A 22,296-nucleotide genomic window follows, 5' to 3' on the forward strand; every position below is an offset into this window, starting at 1 on the left:
TGTATTTTTGGGCACGCTGGAATTCATTTCAATGGAGAAAATATAGTTGATAATACAAGTAATTGTCTTGATAATGGAAAAAACAATACTTGCAAGTAGGGATGTCACAATATCTGCAATACCTCAATATTATAATTGGCAGGATATCGTCGTCGTCATGTCACGATATTAATAGCAGCAAATATGTTTAAAAGCCCACGTTGTTTTCTATTTGTGCAGTTGCAGCACCCTCTGGGGGTTAATTTATTAGTGCAGCTAATTTATTAGTGCAACTCATTCACTGCCATTGACGAATTTACTTGTCTTTTCACAGTCCAGCCATTCAATCCCAGGGATTTATTTATATTTTTTTCAAATTTTTTCAAACATTAGGGTAAAAGATTGTCTCAAAATGTCTGTCAGTGAATGAGTTAATTTGATGCACTTGTTTGCCACCTATAATGAATGGATGGATGTATATATGTATGTATCATTAGGACCAGAGCTAATTAGCATTGTGTAGAGGCATGCTAATGCTCATGCTTATTTGTATTTTGTTTACTAAACAGATTATCGCTCACATGAACAAAACTATGCTCTAACCAATAAAAGGTCTCAAATCATTCATACCAGTAAATATCTTTCAACATCTCCGTCAGCCCGCTTCAGCCGAAAACAGGATTGTGAACTACATAGACCATGATACTTTGCGCTGCTGTGCTAAGCCAATAGGAGCGCATGACTGGCCAAGCCTATTTCTTTCTGAATACTGTTATTATGTACCAAAATAGAATATTGTGATGTTTGTTTTTTTTTTTTAATAAGAGTTATTTTTTTACAATATCGTGCCCTTTTTATATATCATCAACCTTCCCACAATATCGTGATAATTATCGTATTGTGAGGTTCATATCGTGATATTATGACATTTGGATATCGAGAAATCCCTACTTGCAAGTCAAGGTACCACTATCTGGGTTAAATGCAAAAAACGGGGGGGGGGGGGGGGGGGGTTCCCAAGGTGGTCTCATTTTTATTTAATCAATCTGCTGTGAAGTGACATTTACAAACACAACTGCAGATGAATAGCTGCCGCCCTTGTTGAAACAGGTGACCGGTACGTTGAATGGAGGTGATGGGCCAATGGAGCAGGTGCTAAAGGGCCTTCATCAGCCCAAATATTTGCTCAGTCCAGTGCGTCAACGCACTTTCCTCAGTGCAACGCCACCGTCAGCAAAAGCACGAGTAGGAGGTTGCTAATTAGAAAGGTGGACGACGCATAGAAAATGGCGTTGAGACCAAAAATGCGTGTGTTTTGATTTCACACAAGCATTTTAAGAGATTTTTACGCTCTGACTGCAATGCTGACTTGGCTGCTAATCCATGCAGGCCAGTTTAGAGGAGGGGTTGGGTTCTCAGTCTGGAAATTTCACAGGGCTCTCAGCTCAGTGTTTCAACCCTGTGCGCTTCACTACCATTAATGTCTCACCGGATTAAAACAAACACACTCATTCACGGCAATCTGGCTTCTGATAAACGTTGAAATATAGTGAGCTAGGGCTGAACAATTAATCGAATTCAAATCGGCATCGCAATGTAGTAGAATGCTATTTTGAAATCGCAACTAGATCTTTTTTTTTTTCATCACATTCAGCCCTACAGTGAGCCCCACATATACTGTATTCACAAATTCAACAGTCGGAACCTATCTCGAGCTCTTGCCTGGAAAGATAAAAAACATCTATTCCCAGCTCTCCATGCATTTTTGTGCTCTTTCTATAATGCACTGAGATACTACAAGATGGTGCCAAAGCTCGGGTAACACGACAGCGGTAAATAGTGCGAAGGAAGCATTTTGATACAATACGTCTCGACTTTTCTTTGTATCTTTGTATGTAAGGGAGAAGTAGAAGTACAACAGAAGGCCTAGATACACCAATCGGACGTCGGTAAGCGTTGGGGCGTCTGATTGCGCCGTCTGATTGATGTCGCGAACACCGTCATAACATCAGACTTCTTCAAGAAGCGTCTGGGGGGCGTTTCAGCATATTGAATCGGCTTTGTGAGATTTGGGCACACTGATTGGCTGTTCGCTAGCGAATCAGCGCACGGGGCATGAACAGGAAGTGACAAATGCGGATTAACAGTGAGCACACCTTTGCTAATTTAATCTTCTTACAAGTACAAGAGCGAGTGTTGAAAATGTGAGTATTTCACGATACTGTGTCAAGAGTGTGGCGGTTCGCTTCACGTGGCAGTTTATCATGAGCGGCAAATATAGCTGAATGCACTGTTTACGTTTTTATAATCCGCCCCCGGCCAATAGCTTTTCGGTTGGCTTTTTCTAACCATGGGGAATAGTTACTACCGCCGCCGATGGTATGGAGTGGTATTAAATCTCACGCATGTGCAAAAGGTACTTTAATGGTCAGCGTCGCTGTCTGCCATTGTGGTGTATTTTTCCAGCCGTGACGTGCCGACAGTCGGCCCGACGTCACAGGGGGTAAGCGGTTACAGTTGGCCAATGTGGGATTGGTCTATCTAGGCCTAGATTCTTCGTTTTTTCTTTGCTGAGTGACTACTGATAGAAATGAAAAAAAAAAAAAAAATCTGTAAGACATGTATTTTAAAGGGTAATGTTATGAATGATATTTAAGCCTTTTGGATCATAGTCCGTGGCATATGTGGTTTTTAACCTACATATATGGTCTCTGGTGATATCCATTATGTTCTGGCATTAAGGTGGTGGACTAAAGGCTAAGGTACGTATTTGTTTTAAATACACAAATGGCTTTGTTTTATGTTTAGTTTGACAGTAAACGTCAACTGGGAGTGACAAACAGCTTAGTCCCTTTTTATTTTTTTTTTTATTATTTTTTTTTTTTTTTAAGTATTGCTCACTATCTGCCAAAATGTTGCATTAAGGTGAGTTCACTGCTACAATACAGTGGCTGTATCTTAAATTTTTGCTCGCAAGTCAAACAAAAAATGAACATCGAATCATATCTCGAAAAAACATGAGTCGGGTTACTTTGTGTCTCAAGGTATCATTGTTAACGCAATTAAGTATGGAAAGCTTGATCCTTTATTCGATATTGAAACCCTTTGGGCATATATTTGATACTCCCGTATATGGTCGTATTCAGAAGAAAGACAGTCATTGTACTACCGTGGCCAAGAGGGTACTAGTGCATGGACTTTGACATGAATCTTAAGAATATGGAATGAATGCTCAAATAACTTTCCATAAATACATGAGGCAGAACAAATGCTTCATTATGGCAACTGACGCTGAGAATTTAAGTCCTCAGGTCAATCTCAGGCCCATCATGGCTGAGAGACAGAAAGAGAGAGAGAGATAAACAGAGAGAGAGAGAGAGAGATAAACAGAGAGAGAGAGAGAGAGAGAGAGAGAAAGAGAGAGAAACAGAGAGAGAGAGAGAGAGAAAGAAAGAAATAACAGTGACCTCCCCCAAGCTCAAATGCCATGTTAGGCTTGTTAACTTAGTCCTTTGTAAATGACATTCAACTTGGATGTTTTTGTGGTGTGTTTGACTATTCTAAATCTGGAGATGAGTTTAAAACGGCTCCGGTAGTTAAACGACTAAACGCAACATCCTTCCATCAGCTTTTTTTAGCTCGTGCATTGGAGGCTACTGTATAGAGAGATGCTAGTTAGGCACAAAAGCCAAGTTTGAAGTGAATGTTTTTAACACACCAGGAAAGGCTGCTGTGCTAACCGCCTTACAAAAAAGGAACTATGTGGACTATATGACACTTTTAACTCCTTGTTTGACTTGCTTAAAGGCTGCGTCCCCCCCACACCCCTCCTCCTCCTCCTCCATACGACAAAGTTAGCGTGCGGTAACGTTGCCTACAACATCACGATACGAATGACCACCACGTTCTTCGTTTTTTTCGACACAACAACGGCGTTACTTACAACTTTATTCCCCTCTATGTCTTCTCTTTCTCTGTCCGTCGCTCCCCTGTTATAGTTGCGCTATGCGGCCGGCTCGCATACTTCATTCGCCGAACAAGCTCCAACGTCCTGGCCCTCCTCCATTGGAAGGATTTGCGTAGTGGTGTGATTTGGGTTTTTTTCCTCCTCAATCTGCTTCGGTGTTGAAAGTGTCTGTCAGAGCAGCCTGTGGTCACTTCGCCCCGCCTTTCATTGTTTTGGTTGGCTTTACGACAGTACGCCTACATCAAGTACAGCTTGCCATAGGACCAAATTAAGTGTCGATCTACCAAAAGCGAACCGTTGATTGGACGATGCAGTGAGGGTGACATTCCTACGGGCTTGTTCGCTTTAGTTCTGGACTACGCCGGGATACTCCAGACGGGCGGGTGCGTCGCTTATTGATTGCAGATAATTCATCAAGGGCACAAAGTACCCTAAAAGGAAGACACCCCGACTGCTGCGTAGGCAGGCGACGTCACACACGTTATTCAAACTTTAGTTTCATTAATTAGAATACAAATAAAAATTACACACTATTAAGTAATAATTAAACACGAGAATATCAAAATAAATACAATTTTAAAAAATCAACAGATACGTTAAATCGTCCCTTCATTACTTTTTATGTCATAAAATAATAAATAAACAGTAGTATCTTTTAAAGATATTTATACGGCATCCAAACGTTTTCTTATTGTGTTACAACCATGTTTGTTTTATTTTTAGTAACCAACATTAGATGAATAAATGCAAATACAATTGACAATAGTAAAATAAACCAAACAAAAATAAAGATATTTTTCATTTCTCCCTCAACTGATTGTAATGTACACGTTTAAAAGTATTTATTTCTTACACCACCAAAGACTACAGTGAAACCAATGCACCAAAGTACTGTATACTGTACTGTAACGTTATTTATGGATGAAAGGACAACAACGCTCTCTAGAGGTGATTTGGTACAAGTGTTGTTTATTTATTTATTTATTTTAATGCAGCAAAAGAGAACATCAAAATGAATTTTGAAAATTAAGTTGCCGTTCTTTGTAATGTATCCCAGAATGACACATTTATTTAATTAGTTAGGTAGGTAGTTATTTTAATCATTCTGTCGGCGCAGACTGATTTTTTTTCTTACACTCTTGACACACATGTTCACAGGACCTGTGTCCGTAGTTAAAGGGGCCAGACCAGGGCCCAAACGGGGGCTCGATCCCAGGGCCGAGTTCTTGGAACTTGCGACGACAGGTGCTGATGTAAGATGCTTTCCCCATGGCAAAGCCAAGGATTCCAGCAACTGAAAATTAAATCATCTTGAGTCAGATTCTTAAAAAAAAAAAAAAAAATTGAACAGAAGTCACGTTCTACACCTGCTAGTTTTGGAAAGGGACCAAACCGCTTTGACTGTTTCCAAATACCTGCGTAGAAATACAACATTACATTATATTGGTGAAAGCATTGAGATTGTAACATGTAACAATAAGTAGTGTGTGTGTGTGTGTGTGTGTGTGCGCGTGTGTGCGTGTTTTAACCATTGTAGATGAGAGCCCCTGTGACAGCCATGCTACTCACAGACAGGGGAAGAGCTAAAGAAAAACAATGCAAAGATTGGGTCACTTTTTAAAGCGGAAGTCAACCCAAACATATTTTTTTCAAGAATGTGTTCCCAGCAGGCCCACTAGTTGAAACACGGCATTCTGATTAATTTTGCGTTTGTGGAATATAAATTGTAATATATAAGCTCACAATGACCAATCACGGCTGACCTGTTTTCTGAATCTGAGCTCATCATCCAAAGCATACCACGTCATATGTCAATGTCAATGAGACATGAGAGTCTGACTATTTTATTCCCTGTGTACTCAAACTGCACCGGGGCCCATTAAAAACATTGTATCAATGCTTCTATGGAAAGGGAAAGGTGATCCAAAGCATACGACATCATACATTATGTCAAATATTTATTGGTTATAAGGCATGGTAGGATGACCATTTATTAATTACTGAGTGCTCGAACTGTATTTTCCATTTTTCGTGGAAAATGGTTATTGGCGGTTTATCAATGTTTTTTTTCAAGAATTTGGAGGGGTTAAAGTATATATCCTGCTGTATACTGTATGTTGCATTGTTTCCAAGCAGATACTGTGGCAACTTTAACTACGTGTAGCACAACCTATTACATGGCAACTATTGACCCGACATGGTGGTGTTTCCAGAGGCCTCCCTACACAAGAATGTAAACATATGCTTGAATGCAGTCTTGATTGACGAGTCGGGCCCCAGCTCTTCCTAGTGGTTCCGCTTGTGCAATCCACTCATTTGTGTTTTTTTTTTTGTTTTTTTTTGCAAGGTACCTCTATACCAGAAGCTTTGCTGTTGGCATTCCTTCCACACCTTCCTCACGTCTTCCCTGTGGATGTGTCCTTGAGAGGTGGGGCACTGAAGGCACACAGACCGGGACACTTTACAGCAGGAGTCACCCGCAACCACATGAGTAGGTCATGGGCTTGTTCTAAAAACAGCTTACCAGTGATGGTACATTGTGATTTCCTTGGAATATTGTGGCGGTGATTGTGTATGCGTGTGGTGTGTTTGGCAGATAGTGAACAAGCTGTTTATTGCCACTCACAGGTTAAATTGTCTGTCAAACTAAACAAAAAACAAGTCGAAAGCACCTTCTGTATTCAACCAAACCACATAACTTGACATAATCCTTAGAGTAGCTCAATGCTAGCACATAACCGGAAATGCCATAGACAGGCTAATGTCGATGTCTCTGTCATCAGATGGGAGACTTTACCATGCATTTCCCAATAATGCTCTACCGGAGTGGCCAAGGCCCACACCCCGGAAGTATTAGCACAACATCCATTGAATTGAATCAAAAACTGTGGCTAAAAAACGTTTAATACCATAGGGATGTCACGATACGATAATATCACGATATGAACCTCATGATACGATAATTGTCACGACATTGTGGGGAGGTTGGCGATATAGAAAAAGCTCACAAAAAAAAGCTCATATTAAAAAAAAAAACATGACAATATTCTGCTTTTGTACATAATAACAGCATTCACAAAGAAATAGGCTTGGCCAGTCATGCGCTCCTATTGGCAATTAGCGTGGGTCTTAAATATAGGTAGCATCAAATTAAACTGCACTAATAAACTAACCTCCAGAGGCTGCTGGAACTGTACAAATGGAAAACTTGGGTCTTTAAACAGATTACCTGCTATTAATATCGTGTCACGATGATATATCGTGGCAATTTTAATATCACGATATCATGATACTGTGACATCCCTACCATAATATGTTTAATTATGGCATTACTGTGGTTTTATAAAGTGCAGTATTATAGAGTGCCGTTATTCTTACTAAATAACACATTACAAAACTCCTTGTTTCTTTTTTTGGCAGGCAGGACGGAATGATGCCATTTCCATTCATTTCAATATTGTATTTTGAGTTAAAATCATAGTCACCCAACAAATGTAACCTGTACTGTATCGCAAGGCACCACTGTATAATCAAAAATACACATATAATTGACAAAAATACACATATAATTGACGCCCACTGAAATGCATCGGGGAAAAAAAAATCTTTTAAACCCCCCCCAAAAATTCCAAAAACCAACCTCGCCCCAAAAATATTTAAAAAGATTGAAAAAATGCTTGACGAACATCCATAAAATATGTGAACCCGCGAGCGCCGAACTGCAAGCACGCGACGGACCGCTGTACAGTTATAATTGGACCAAATTTCAAGTGCGTATCAAACTGGTAGCCCTTAGCAGTTCTGAACAAGTAGCTGTTTCCAAAAGGTTGGTCACCTCTTCTTTACAAGCTCTACATTCACAAAAGTCACCAAAAACATTTCAAACTAACCTTCCAATCGCCATTTGTTGCATTTTCCTTCTTCCCGCTTGTTTCTGCACTCATGTTGGAGAAGCTTAGTTTACCTATGCACCTTTTCGCTCTGTGCCGTAACCCTTTAAGCACTCTTCCCTGCATTGTTTTAGACACCGCCCCAATTCAGAAAACACACGTGTGTAATAACACTTAATAACCCGCAGGTGGCCTAACTGTGGAAAGCTGTTTGAGATAAGTAAGGAAATTCAATGCAATAGGAGAATGACTGGAGCTCTGGAGTAGAAAGGTTTTCTGCCACTAGTGTCACTTTTGGTCAACTCTCCATCCATCCATTATCACAATTAGTACTAGTTAAAATGAGGGCAAAGATCATACTAGTATATTGACCTCAAGATGAATATCAAGTACATGACATGAATGCTCAAACAGCTTTGATACCGTGATATCAAACAAATGGGCCCAAAACATTGTACCTCCAAAGTAGTCACTTTTCAAGATACCCCCAAAACGGCTAGTTTGTTCAACCATTAGGATGAAAGAGAGCAAGCCATTTTCAACACTTTAGGTCAATAATGTGTAAAAATAACACCCACGCGTGTGGACTGACCAATACAATAGATTTTTTTTAAAAATATGAAATCCACCAAAATGTGACTTATGAGGTTTTGGCCCTACGCCAGAGAAATGCTCAAACGACTGTGCATACCTTATCCCATTCATGCCAATAATGTATGAGAATTCGATTCAAACGTATTAAACCTAGCTGTAGAGTGTAGATTTTCAAATCACTACAACAGAGTGCGTAAAATAACATACCTGTCAACCAGTGGTGTTACCATGATGCCAGGTGTGGGTCGGCATTAGCCTTACCTGGAGGGGGACGGGGGACGGGGGGGGGACTTCATCGAGTTTTCTTTGGGTGGGCACTGCCCACCCTGCCCCCCTCTGGTAACGCCCCTGCTGTCAACCCCCGGGGTGTACTGAATCTTAAGAAAGTTGTAATTTGCCCTTACATACGTGTATATAATATACATACGTGTATATAATCTTACACATTACACATTATTTTCGAACGACAACTGTCACCTGAACGGAAATCAGCGATGTACGGCGTACATATTTGAAAAGGTGTTTCCACCTATACAAATTAGGCCGAAAGTGTACAACTTGACAGGTATGAAATATGTGCAACATTGAATGTGAGTGTTATTGTGCTGTCTGTGACTAAAGCTCCGAGGACACACCTTTGTTTAACTAAGTCATAGTTTTTTGTATCACACTGTAATAGTGCAAAGGTCACAGGAAACAAATTTGAGACTCATGTTACCTTTATTTCCTAATATTAATAGTAATATTAATGTTGATATTAACATTAATATTAGTAATGTGGGAGTAGTATTAAAGTTAAAACCTAACCAAAATTATATGACTCATAAGTACTTTACTATACCAGTGGTTTATAAATTATATGACTCATAAGTACTTTACTATACCAGTGGTTTGTTAAAATGAGCACAGAATTTGACCACTTTGTATAATACTTCCGCATTGTCATGTATATCACTGCGCCAGACTTAATGTAGTGCTGTTTATATTTGGCAATATATGTTTATTATCGTTCAAAATACTTTTATTTAGTAATACAGTGGAGTAAGTGGGCAGGAAAAGACTTTTACACGCGTTTGTGAGAGCTCGTGTACGCAAACGCAATACCACTATCTGGTTTGGAAGGTGGGTGGTCGTCACGTGACTAAACTGACCAGTCATCTTTGTCGTGAGAGAGCTAACAAATCATATTGGCCTGTAGGCGGGGCCGACACCTTTGACAAGCCAGTTCGAGTAGCCAATCGAAAGGGAGGACAGCCGGAAAAGGCTTGAACCCGGTTTGAATCACGTTTTATCACAAAACCTTAAAAAAAGAAAAAAAGGTTTAAAGTGATTTCACATGGAATATTACATGGAAAAATACATAATTTTATCGTAACATTGGGAAATTAATTATAAGACATTGATTACCTCATTCAGTACCAGACTTTTTCAGACCCTCTGTGAAATGAAATTTAAATGTCATTGGGATAGAATGAGTTAATGATGGTACACGCCCATTTGGGATTCTTGATCAATCACGTTAGTGCGTGGGCGGAGTACTGACCGATTTTGTGGGCGGCGAGACAGCACTAGTAGCCAATCGAATAGTAGCACAGGCGGAAGTGGCACGGAGCCGGTTTGTCGGCTTCAAATCATGTTTCTATTAACAAAAAACTGGACCAATGAAGTATAAAGATGGGCCACGCCTATTTGGGATTAGTGACCAATCGCACAGGTGCATGGGAGGAGTCGCTACCGAGGCGTTTTAAACGAGACAACTGAAGTGGCCAATGGAATGAGAGCATGGGCGGAAATTGTACGGATCCGGTTCCAATTATCGTCCGCGGGGCGCGGCATTACGTCGACCTGTTCCGCCCATTGGCCGGTCTGCACTCTGCAGACTTCCCACAGACAGTTGTGTGTTTCATAAAGATGCACTCTGATGCGGCCAGTAAGTAGTAGCCTCTACCGGCTCTTTTGGTCACCTTACGACCGTTTACAGGCAACGGAACACATTCTGAACATGAATAGAAAAGTGTTCGACTCGACGGCGTACCCGTATTTCGCCAGTTCTGCGGGGTTCGATGAATTTTGTGCTGTTTTGCGTCGGTCTCTTTGTATTTGCCAGTGCGACAACAAAGGACGTGGACAGAGTCTAAATGGACTCCAAATTCCAATTCGTCACTACACTTTTTGATTGTGTGAAATTATGTAAATGCACACCCTTGTTGGCCGCCTTCTTCGAATACCGCCGATGTGCGTGTTTTTTTTCTCTCGAATGCGAAGCTTAGTCTCATGCCTATCTGCCTGCGTTGCGATCTTATTCCATATCTTTAAGTCTTCGGTGACGGACGAAGGAAGAGTTTCGGCTCGGGGGAGTTTAGTGGACGACGTAGCGGACGTCGAAATGGGTCAAATGCGTGTGTAGGTTTTTAAGAGAGTGAAAATTGTGACGCAGTTGAGTTAACATCTTCCATTTGGCCCTCTCGCTGCATTTAGCTCACCTTGTTTTCACCCAAATTAGCACGTATGTTAATTAGCACATTCGCGTGTCGTATTTAACAAATATTGACGTTTTCATTATGTAAAATCAAGCTTTTAAATCAGTCGGGTTACATGTGTGGTGGTGGTGGGGGGGTAGGTGGCTTTGAAAGAATCGCTAGTCTTGTCGAGGTCCTTGGGAATTGTAGTTTTTGGAGGCTGTGGACAGAGGAGCGTCTCCATTGTAACTCATAGCGGAAATGGACTACGAATCCCAAGATCACACATAGCTGGACTACTTCATAAACTCCGTGCAAGTTGCGCTGTTATTTTAGGTACGCAAGCTAACGCTAGCCCCCCCCCCCCCCCGTGTTCGCTTTTAACGACCACTTTGGACTGACATTTGACAACCAACCGGAAACCAATAAAACACATTTTCGAGTCACGTCAAGAGCCCGCCCCGTCGTTTCGTGGTCAAACATCACGCCGTGGCACTCTAAAGCTAAGCCGTGAACATCTATTGACACCGCTAGCGTTAGCAGACGGACGGGCTCGGGACTTTTGACGATGCAGTGATGTCACCTTCGTGCAACTTCGTGTCTCCTCGTACTTTACTTGAGTTTCATGTCCACAATTGTTTATAATAACCGTACCTCATATCTTTTATTATTATTTCTTTTGACAGATTTTCAGCTGAATTCTCACTTGACTACACTGGCCAGCATCCATAAGATCCACCACACTTTGCACAGGCTGGTAAATGCATACGACAACATGTTGTGTTTGTTTCTGAAGCGTATACTTGTTTGGCTTAAAAGCGTTTGGCATCTCTTCTGGCAGAACCTCGCGGAAGACGCTGAACAGGAGAGCCACACGTCAGGTAATGTCTGCAATGTTTTTCTCACCTGAATGCATTTTTTTAAATTCAATTTTACAGCAATATTAGAGAAAAATATGAGACGATCAATACTGTATAAAAGATTTTTGACAAAAATATTATAAAACAATACAAAAATATTTGACCCAAAAAATACACAAATAATGATTTTTGATTTATACTGCGATGATCTTTTTCTTTAGCTTGTTGCTCCAGAGCCATGCCCCCAAGGAAAAAGAGGAGACCCACTGCTGGAGATGACATGTCAGCGAAGAAGAGTCGGCAGGACAGGTAGTTTGTTGTTGTTCGTTTGTTTGTTTTTGTGGCCCAGTGCTCTACAACAACAACAGGGTGCATTTAAAGTTCAACAACTAACTCTAATATATTAGCTCTTCTAATCTATCATTTATAGAATAAAGTTATGTATTTGTTGGGGGGGAACCTTTCCCCCCCTTGAGATTAAAAAAGTTGTATTTTAGTGAATTTCTAAATATATTTCCAGACACAAAAACACTAGAAAACAATCATGTATTGTTCAAAATTCAAAAATTGATGAAGAAATATTACACTATTATAATATTTTATTAATTTTTACTATTATTTTGTATACTGTATATACAAAATTCGACAAACCAAGATCAGGAAAAAGAATATACCAACATCGGGGGAAAAAATACACACGTATTAGAAGAAAGTGCCAAAATATAAGCTTGAAAATACATAATAGAAAAAAATATTTTAAAACTATTCCAAATTATTTGATGTGATGAATAATACACACGTATTAATTAAATAACTTCCTTTCCTTTTGCACTTCCAGAAAAATTGACTCTCCACTCATCCGCGAGGAGGACACCTTTTCCAACAAGAGATGCTTGGAGTGGTTCTATGAATATGCGGGTGAGCCGACATTTTGTTGATTGAAATTGCATTGTTTTGGTCATGCGATGCATGACGCTCGTCTGTGATAGGCTGCGATGACGTTGTGGGACCAGAGGGAATGGAGAAGTTCTGTGAGGACATCGGCGTGGAACCCGAGAATGTAAGATGACTAGGTTTGGCGACCATGCAATTTTGGAATTTAGTAATGTCTAGCGGTGTCAAAATTCATCGACAACTAATCGGTCATCAAATTATTCAACAACTACTTTGATGATCGATGAATCGTTTTGAGCCATTGTTCATCTTAAAATGAACTAAATCCCTTCAGCCTCTCATCTGTAAATATTTTCTGTAGTCCAAGAAAGACATTTGCAAACGTCTGCTTTGTGGTACTTTGTGAAACAATGATCAACATGCACATTTCCTGACACGTTATGGAGCCAACCAGTGACTGAATTGTAATCAGTTAATGAGAAAAATTGTAGTCGGTTTAATCTATTGTGGAAAAAAAATTGCCACCCTATTCTATGAACAACCTGTAATAGGCATGGAATAGTAGTCCTTCACATTAATCAGTGCCCAAAAAGTATTTTTTTTTCCCAAAAAGATTGGAGAATACAACGGTGAGAGAAAAATATTAAAAAAAGGACAAATCGCAGACTAGCTTGATCATAAAGTTGAACAAAGTATCCCAAGTATTTGGAAAAAATATCAAACATTAGACAGAAAATACAGTATTTTTAGACGAATTATTTAAAAAAAAAAGGTCAGACCATTTTTTTTTAAAAATTGGGGGGGAAATCGCTAAAACAATACAATAAAAAATGACACAAATATTAAGAAAAAATACCAAACATTAACAAAACATACATTAAGACAAATGTATTAAAAACAATATTTTCGACATTAAGATGAGCAAATTTGCAGATGACAAAAAATAGAACAATTTGAAAAATGTCAGTATTTATTTATTTATTTATTTTAAATAATGGGGAAGAAACAAAAGTTTTTGTTGTTGTTTTCAACAAGTAGTGCCACCTCCTGGGCTGGCCGCCACTTCTTTCACCCTTTGTTTAGTATGTTTATGGGGGGGAAAAGTGACTTTAGAAATGTCTAAATCTGTACCTTTTATCCAGATTTACACCAAAATGTTGGAAACACTGTACAGTAAAGTGAGAATTTTTTTGTACTTTTACGCTTTACTTAGCTTAACTCTTAGCTGACATACACGTTTAAGACTACAATAAGCTACAATTACTCACCATCCGAAGTTAATTGACAGTACCGTTTGTTTGGAAACTTTACAAATGTGATATTAGATTAATTAAATTGCCCATATTGTACAGAGAAGCTGGATCCTTTGTCACAGCATCTTCCTATGAAAGGTTCCAAGCAGCAGTCAGCATAACACAAAACCTTCAACCTTCTGCTAGAAAGCAAAACCAAAAAAATAACAGGAAAAGACTACTGGAACATCTGAACTTTATTTGAGGTTAATCAGAGGCACTTCAAATAGTGGCAGGTATGTGCTGATCTCCCTTTTAAATGAGTGAATGTCATTGGTTAATTCTGAACACAGCCACATCCCAAGTGAGAGGAGGATGTGCGCACCTATACAACCGCATCAATTGTTTACTTTTACTTCCCCTCTTGAAAATTTTTTTTTTTTTTTCCAAAAGAGTTGTACACAGTGTAGACTTTTGATGTCATTTATAACAAGGGCCAATGGTGGTGTTTTGTGTATTGCAGGTGGTGATGCTGGTGCTGGCGTGGAAGCTGGATGCTCAGAGCATGGGCTACTTCACGCTGCAGGAGTGGCTGAGGGGCATGGGCTCGCTGCAGTACGTACGCAACCTTTTTTTTTTTTTCGGGTTAGGGAGGGTGGGGGTGTCCTCCATGTGACTGACACGCGCTCTCTCGCCAGGTGCGACTCTACCGAGAGGCTGAGGAACTCGCTGGACTTCTTGAGGTCCGTCCTAAACGACAGCACCAGCTTTAAGCTCATTTACCGATACGCCTTTGACTTTGCCAGGGTGAGTCTGCCAAAAGTGAAATCACAGTGTGTGTCTATCTAAACGAGATATACTAAAATAGAAGGTAGTGCTTGAGTACCATTTTGTGGCATTTTGGTGCCAAATATGATGTAATTTGAGGAGTTCCATTTGAGAAAAGTAGTGCTTTGCCGCCAAATCTATAATATGTATTTTAATGTTGGTTGTTATGGTGATACTTGGGAGACCTAGCTGTTTGTATACTATATACAAGCTAATAGGAATCAATTTGACAGAAATGTGTTGGCGGGAACGAATGAGTGTTTTTGAATTTGAATTTATGTAATATATATTGTAATTGTGTGTGCATGCCTGCTTTGGCAGGAGAAGGATCAGAGGAGTTTGGACTTAAACACGGCTAAGTGCATGCTGGGGCTTCTGTTGGGAAAGACGTGGCCCCTCTTTCCGGTCTTCAATCAATTTCTAGAGGTAAGGATGGCCAGCTGCCGTTCTGCTGCAGAGGAATTAATGGTAATATAAAGGCCCTCTTCTAAGTTTCAAATGTTGTACAGGCATTCACAACATTTGTGTAAGTGTTGGGGAAAAAAAACTATTGAAATAATGTTAAAACAAATTGTCAACAATTTTCTTTTGGGGGTGGCAAAAGTCAAAACATTAGGTACTCTTCTTACACACTAACAAGAAACAAAACAATGATAAAATTACCAAAATATTATAGATGAAAAATTCCAAAAATATTTGACCAAAATAGTAGCTGAAATATGAAAAAATATTAGATGAAAAATGCAAAACTGTTCAGAAATAAAACTAAAATATCAGGTGATGGATTAGAAAAGGCTAGATACAAATATTTCAGAATTTGATTGAATTTCAGACAAAATGCAACCAATATATATTTTTTTAAATTACAAAAATATCTGTTCCTAAAGGTTCTGGATGTTGTGGGGCTGTCCTGGTCGACACGCCTCTACAACATCGCATGGACATCGGGGACAGTGCCTCTGGATTGGCAGACCTGGGTGGTGGTCCCCCTGTTTAAGAAGGGGGGACCGGAGGGTGTGTTCCAACTGCAGAGGTATCACACTTCTCACCTCCTACCTCAAGTGGAGGAGTTCAAGTATCTTGGGGTCTTGTTCACAAGTGAGTCGTGGATAGGACAGGCAGATCGGTGCACTGCAGTGATGCGCCCTCAGTATCAGTCTGTCGTGGTGAAGGAGCTGAGCTGAAAGGCAACGCTCTCGATTTACCGGTCGATCTACGTTCCTACCCACACCTATAGTCCCAAGTTTTGGGTCGTGATCAAAAGAACATACAAGCGGGCGAAATCAGTTTCCTCCCCAGGGTGTCCGGGCTCTCCCAAGGAGGGTGAGAAGCTCGGTCATTTGGGAGAACTTAAATTCAAGCCGCTGCATTGAGTGGAGCCAGAAAAGGTGGCTCGGGCATCTGGCTAGGATGCCTCCCTAGTGAGGGGTTCTGGGTTCTGGTCCCAGCAGGAGAAGGCCCTGGGACAACCCAGGACACGCTGGAGAAACTATCTCGCGGCTGGCCTTGGAATGCGTTGGGTTTCCCCCGGAAGAGCTGGATGAAGTGGCTGGGGAGAGGGAAGTCTGGGCTTCACTGCTAAATCTGCTGTCCCTGCGACCCGACTCCCGATAAGCGGGAAAAAAATGAGTGGATCGACTTGCGACGATTCCTGCTGTTTACTTTTTTGTGCTGTTTTTTTTCCTCTTTATAAAAAATGAACTAAAACATTTTGAAAAACAAGTACAATGTATGAAAATACAGTACTATACAGGCAGTGTTTTAAGTAACATTTTAACATGCAAAAATTTCAAGAGTTTAGATCAAGATTGATTACTGTAATAAAATTTAAATAATGGGTGAGGTCGACACGTAATTGAGTTTGCAGAGTGTTACTCTCATGTGCCATTTTTATTTGTATTCAAATTAAGTGTGGTCAAGTGTGGAAGAATTCCATTTACAGTTGGTAAAAAATAATTTGGGTTTATGACCAGTTACAGGACAGAAACAATGATTGTGATGCAGTTTTGGTACTGTTTGATTCCCCAGCAATCCAAGTACAAAGTAGTCAACAAAGACCAATGGTGCAACGTGTTGGAGTTCAGCCGGACAATCAACTTGGACCTCAGCAACTACGATGAGGACGGAGCATGTAAGTCAGCCCCGCGTTGAACCTGACCGCTGGGTGGGACGTAAGAGAATTCCTACTCCGACAAATTGGATAAGGAACACGAGGTGGAATTTTCTCTCGCTCCAGTGACACGGGCACTCTGTGCAGTGCAGCTCAGGCTATGGCTAGCCAACGTGATGTCTAGCAATGTGCTTTTGGCTGCACTATTTGTTGTGCTTTGCTAAAAAAAATAAACTGTTGATGTTGCACTTTCCTAAAAAGACATATTTAAAATGTCCTTTGAATTTTTTCCCCAAATCTTATGTAGATTTGAGCATATTTAGTCCCAGCGCAATTCTCTCCCAACGCTAACTAAAATGCTAACTGCTACTTCCCTCTCTCCCACCAGGGCCTGTCTTGTTGGACGAGTTTGTGGAATGGTACAAGGAAAGACAGATGTCCTAGCTACAATTGCAAAAAAAGCGAACATCAGAAATACTGTGACGACCGCAATGATGCGAATCAACAACGTGAAAACAAACAAAAACAAAAAAACAGCCACGGGTGGGGGTGGGTAGCTGGTGGGTACACGTTACCAGATCCGGTAAAGTTGGTTTGCTAGCTAGCCAGCCTTAGCCCAAACCCTCCTTTACCATTTTCTGCCAGGAAAATGAGGAAGTATTATAGGTGGGAGAAAGCAAAGGGGTCCGAGGCTTAAAAGGTGAGCACATTTAGAAAATGTCACATGGTGGGATCCCATGGCAGGTTTCAGCTGCCTGCGCTGTTTACTTGATTAGTGCCAGTCATTTTTTTCCTTCCCTTTTTTTGGGTTATTTTTTTAGCACCAAACAAAACCACATTGCTGCTAATTCCATTCGGGCGGGCCAGAGAGCCCCTCCCCCCTCAGCATTTATTGGTCCTCGCACCGGGCCAATTGATGCATCCACTTAGCTGTGCCTCAAACTTAACCACACACGTAGATAACAGATGTACATACGTGTAAAGATTGGGAGCCTGTTTGACATCAAACCCGCTGTCAATTTTGTCCCCCCCATGTGTGGTTCAGTCTTCCTTTTTAGTCCGATAGTTTCAGGTAGCATCCCCCCCTTCCACCCCCCAGAGTGTTGGAACGAGCATTTCTAGCGCCACCTACGCCAGCGTGGGCCAGGTCGGAACTGTATAATAGCGCTCTGCTGTTTCTTTTGTTGTTTTTTTTTTTCTGTCTTTTTGGCTGTGCTGTGAAGCTGACTCGTCCAAATGATTTTAATATTTGCATGCAGCTCCCAACAGAGCCATTCTTTTTTCTGTACAGAAATTTGAGCAAACGTTTTGTGCTTGGATTTTTTTTTTTTTTTTTTTTTTTTTTTTTTTTTTTTGATATTCACCATCATGTTTATCGTTTGGTTTTTCCGACGGGAACTCATGATTGTGTTTGTCGTCGTCGTTGATGTTAAGACCTGGAAAAAAACATACGTGTAACCTCATGCGGTTTTTGTTTATTTATTGGCAGTGCATCCGTTGATTTGCGCTCACACACAAATGACACCACCACTAGTTTCACTGTATGTGAAATAGACAACATGCGGTTGTGTATAGATTTAATTCATGTTCTCATATGTTCTTGTGGCAATGCAAGAATGTGAACGTGCTTGTCCCAACTGTATATATGTACGTAAAACTATGTGTCTATATGTCGGTTTTCACTATAACCAATGTCTATATACATAAATAAAAAGGGTTTATTAACTTAACTCCACTTGGCTAGTTTGGAGTGCTTTATTTCTAACAAGGAAAACAATTTCACACCATGGTAGAGAATCATACCGAACTAGTTGCATGCCTTAACCTAAGACTGGATTGAACATCTTCGAATTCAGTACCCAAACCGTTAATTAGCCAAGGCACAATGTACATAAGAAATCTTATAGCACACAACCAAGTTACACAAAGTATATACAGTACTGTGTATTGAAATAATGGTCTTGTCTTAAATTACTCAAATGTACTTGGTGTCAAATCTAGGACTATATTAGTCGAACAAAGCTATTCTGTTGTGTATGGCAACAGGTGAAATGATGGTGAAACATGTCGCTTAGTGGAAGAGCATTTCATAGCCAATCTATGTTAACGGGCATATATACATAGACATCATTTGTATTAAATTGCAGTTTTCATGCCGATTAAGTGAAATTGTTTATTTAACGGAAGCCTGTAAATCAAATGTCATCTGAAACATTTTTTAACCAAAAAGGAATGCAAACAGCGATGAACAGGCTTATAACATCAAATTTGGACAACATGCTTTGTGCTCTCATTAGATAGCGTAGGCCAAAAAGTTTGGCAATTTAAGCATAGCCCAGACAAATATTGTGGCTCATTTGTAAAACTTCCCTCGTGGGTGATCAAAGTACAGGCCCTGCAATTTGCCCAAAATGTCTGCTTCAAACCGAAATGCTTGACTCTGTTGATGTTTTTCCCCCCTAATGCTGATTTGCAGAAAAGGTAAAAAGATCTCTATGCAATTTTATAACTCATAAACCATGATTCCTTCCTGGGGCCAAAGCTTACAAAAATATATTTGCAATTGTCATAACATGTACATATAAATCAATCATAAACACAAAAATTGAAATGTTTGACAATAATTAATATAGCTAACAGCTTTGTAGCCTGAAAACCGTTTCAAAAGGCTTTGTGGGTTTCCCCCCCCCCCCCCCCCCAATTCAAACCTGGCTAATGCTTGGGATATATGAACTTTTGGAATTCCACGTTAACTCCTCAGCCTCATCTGGCAGCGGCGTTTTTGGAACAGGAGGCGGATTCTCCTTCGTCAAAAGCGCATGCGTCCTGTAGCGGAGGATGTCATATGGAAGCTCTTCGGCAATGCTTGCTGAGACGAGGACTTCTGACCTGTTCTGGTTGAAATTGCCAGAAGCATCAATTGGTTGGAAGAGGTTCACTTTTTCATCTTCCTCGTCCCAGGTTTGTCTCTCGGATGACATGGCTTTCAAGGCGCTAAGTCCTCTTTTCTCCCTCTTTTCTAATGTTCTCTTCCCCATCTCATCAGGACTGAATGAAGGCAAGGAACCGCTGCTTAGGTTAAGAGATCTTGTGACGGTTGTGCTCCCTTTTTCGCTTGCTACTTCGTGGATAGATGACCCAGCTAGAGTTTTTGGGAGCCCTTCAAGTGGAGATGATAGACTTGAGTCGGTATGTTTGGAGAGATCAGACAGGCGGGTCCTTAGTCCTGTCCATCGTATCTCAGCTGGTGGGCCCTCATTCGAGCTCCTGAAGGGTCTCGGGGCAAGAGATGGAAGCTGGTATCTGGTATTATAGGAGGAACCACTTTGTGTCGTCATTATGTTCACACCTGATGAATCCCATGTGGGTGGAGTATCATCCCTAGAACCTGGGCTGGGCATGGTTTTCGGGGCAACATATGGGTTCTGGTATCCAGCCGTATAGGGTAACTGGTATTTGGCACTATAGGAAGACCCATGTTGTGTTGTCACTATGTTCACCCTTGATGGATCCATGGTGGGGGTATCATCCTCAGAGCCTGGATTGGGAATGGTATTCGGGGCAAGCGATGGGTTCTGGTGTCTGACATAGGAGGAGCTATGTTTATCCCTGGTGGAAGAGATATCATCCCCAGATTTTGGATTAGGAATGGTTTTTGGGACAAGAGATGGGAGTTGGTATCTGGTACTATAGGAAGAACCATGCAGTGTAGTTATTACATCAGTTTGTTGATCGCTGAGGGAGGTATCATTTGGTCGTGGCGAAGCTTTGATAATTAAACGCCTGTATTGTATTGGCGATTCGCTATCTGTTGTAACTGACCTCCTCTCAACTTCTGTCATCTCACTGGCTTCCACAACCTCACTTGTCTTGTCTTTGCTGTTGTTGGTGGAAGACTGCTTTGGCACAGTGGTCATTTGTGACTTTTCCGTTGTCTGTTGGGTATCTACTCTCCGGGTTGCATACGAGGAAGAAAAACTGAGACCGTGAGACTTTCCTCTCCATTGAGAATGTTCCTTGGATTCATCTTCACTGCTGCTTGATGAGTCCAGATGTTGTTGCAGAGTAGCAGGATGCTTTACATCCAAATACCTCTTTATATGCGGCATACCCGGTAGACTCAACTTTCCTTCACTTGTGGGATCAACTGCTGGTTTGTCGGCGTTGTTTTGAATTTGCACAGCAGTCGGAGGTGATTCTGTGCGTCTGATTCCTTGCCAGCCAACTGCTGTAAGCTTTTCTTTTGTTGCTCCTGGGTCACTTTCACTGAGGGGCACCATAGGTGGTTCACGGGCATGCGATGTGATTTCAAGACGCTTTCTGAAGCGAGAGAACCCAAGATGCATGTTGGCCCACCGCGACTGGAGCTCTGGGTTTATCTCTGGGGTCATGTTGCTGGTTTTGTCCCCTGTGGTCTCGGGAATAATGACATATTTTTCTAATTTAATGTCAGAATCTCTTTTGGGACTCTGAGGGATGATGATCACAGGAGATTTAATGGAACTGTTGTCTACGACATTTAGCGAGGCTTTTTCATCTTTGTTCTCTTCATCACTGTTACTTGTGGAGCAATTTGATTTGGAATACCAAGCCTCAGAAGAAACGCTATCAGGAGCCAGTCGTGGTTGTGGAGATGGCGCTCTGATATCCAAACATCTGCTGACACCCAAATATACCTGTGGCATTGGTTGAGTTTCCGTGGCATCAGCATTAGTATCGTATTGTTCGTTCGAGCTGCTTGGTTGATTTCCTCCCACTGTATGGTCTTGTCTGAAGCCATGTGACACATCAGCAGGTGCTGCTTTAATGTCCAAGCGCCACCTAAGGCGAGTATCTCTACCAAGGTCGACTAAGGGCCACGGTGTTCCTCTAGTAGACTCAACATGGCTTGATGCTACCATGCTATCGCTGCTAGAAATCCTAACAGGAGTCGGCAGTGGGGCTTTTATGTCCAGACGCCTTTTGAGTGCAGGATTATATCTAAGACTTGTTTCCTGGTCCTGGCTTGCGGTGTGCAAAGTCACAGATGTCCCTTTGAAGACTGTTGTCTTGCCGCCACTGTCATCATCGAGGCCGTGCTGCAATGATCCAGGGTACTGTTTTGTTTCATCCCCAATGGTAGAGGAAGGGGGTGATAGTGTTTTGAAATCTAGACGTTTGAATCTATGAAAATCAACAGTGGGGCGTTCTGTTTCTAGGACATGTTTGGATGGTTCATTTGGAGACCTTCCCTTTTGTGTCTCACAGTACCCTTGTCTTTGTACATCCAAAATTGTGTCCTCCTCACTGTTGCTATTGGAGGTTAACACCAGTGATGGTGCTTTTATTTCCAAACGCCTCTTGATTCGGAAAGAACCCTCAAGGTCAAGTGATGACCAAATTCCTTGTGGATCATGCCATGGTTTTGGCAATTCTGTATTGGGGTACCTAGCTGTATTTGCCGTCCCTTGTTCCTGTTTAATGCTGCTGGATGATACATCAGA

General features: G+C 41.1%; 4 protein-coding genes across 8 annotated transcripts in view; 1 reads left to right on the forward strand and 3 right to left on the reverse strand.

Annotated features, from left to right (window-relative positions):
* fryl (furry homolog, like) overlaps positions 1-4,231 on the reverse strand; it is an 85,908-nt gene extending 81,677 nt beyond the window's left edge. For both annotated transcript variants that reach the window (XM_086046250.1, XM_086046248.1), the window contains exon 1: positions 3,923-4,231. The gene's annotated coding sequence lies outside the window, so the exon portion shown is untranslated. The remainder of the gene's footprint in view (positions 1-3,922) is intronic.
* Positions 4,232-4,895: 664 nt separating this feature from the next.
* ociad2 (OCIA domain containing 2) lies at positions 4,896-7,991 on the reverse strand. The gene is made up of 5 exons (XM_086047662.1): positions 7,837-7,991; positions 6,298-6,382; positions 5,476-5,529; positions 5,314-5,361; positions 4,896-5,240 (listed from the first exon to the last, which is right to left on the reverse strand). Exons 1-5 carry the CDS (start codon positions 7,960-7,962, stop codon positions 5,047-5,049), a joined length of 507 nt encoding a protein of 168 aa, XP_085903788.1. The 5' UTR covers positions 7,963-7,991; the 3' UTR covers positions 4,896-5,046.
* Positions 7,992-10,214: 2,223 nt separating this feature from the next.
* Positions 10,215-18,548, forward strand: dcun1d4 (DCN1, defective in cullin neddylation 1, domain containing 4 (S. cerevisiae)). 4 transcript variants are annotated; one of them, XR_015089080.1, is made up of 12 exons: positions 10,215-10,360; positions 11,576-11,646; positions 11,731-11,770; positions 11,971-12,058; positions 12,588-12,667; positions 12,739-12,809; positions 14,399-14,490; positions 14,574-14,682; positions 15,025-15,129; positions 15,591-15,736; positions 16,732-16,834; positions 17,202-18,548. XR_015089080.1 is itself a non-coding variant. In XM_086048091.1 (11 exons), the coding sequence occupies exons 1-11, from the start codon at positions 10,342-10,344 to the stop codon at positions 17,255-17,257; spliced, it is 834 nt and encodes a 277-aa protein (XP_085904217.1). In that variant the 5' UTR covers positions 10,226-10,341; the 3' UTR covers positions 17,258-18,548. The 4 variants fall into 4 exon arrangements, 1 of the variants encoding a protein (XP_085904217.1); XR_015089082.1 differs by lacking the exon at positions 10,215-10,360 and adding an exon at positions 10,372-10,488; XM_086048091.1 differs by lacking the exon at positions 15,591-15,736 and having other exon boundaries at positions 10,226-10,360.
* Positions 18,549-19,515: 967 nt separating this feature from the next.
* LOC147138780 (uncharacterized) lies at positions 19,516-21,714 on the reverse strand. Its single transcript, XM_086047588.1, has 2 exons — positions 20,476-21,714; positions 19,516-20,262 (listed from the first exon to the last, which is right to left on the reverse strand). Exons 1-2 carry the CDS (start codon positions 21,712-21,714, stop codon positions 19,516-19,518), a joined length of 1,986 nt encoding a protein of 661 aa, XP_085903714.1.
* Positions 21,715-22,296: the final 582 nt, after the last annotated feature.

The sequence above is a fragment of the Filicampus tigris genome, chromosome 12, assembly GCF_054856515.1.
Source record: "Filicampus tigris isolate MCC_2025a chromosome 12, RoL_Ftig_1.0, whole genome shotgun sequence".
In the NCBI taxonomy this organism is placed as follows: domain Eukaryota; kingdom Metazoa; phylum Chordata; class Actinopteri; order Syngnathiformes; family Syngnathidae; genus Filicampus; species Filicampus tigris.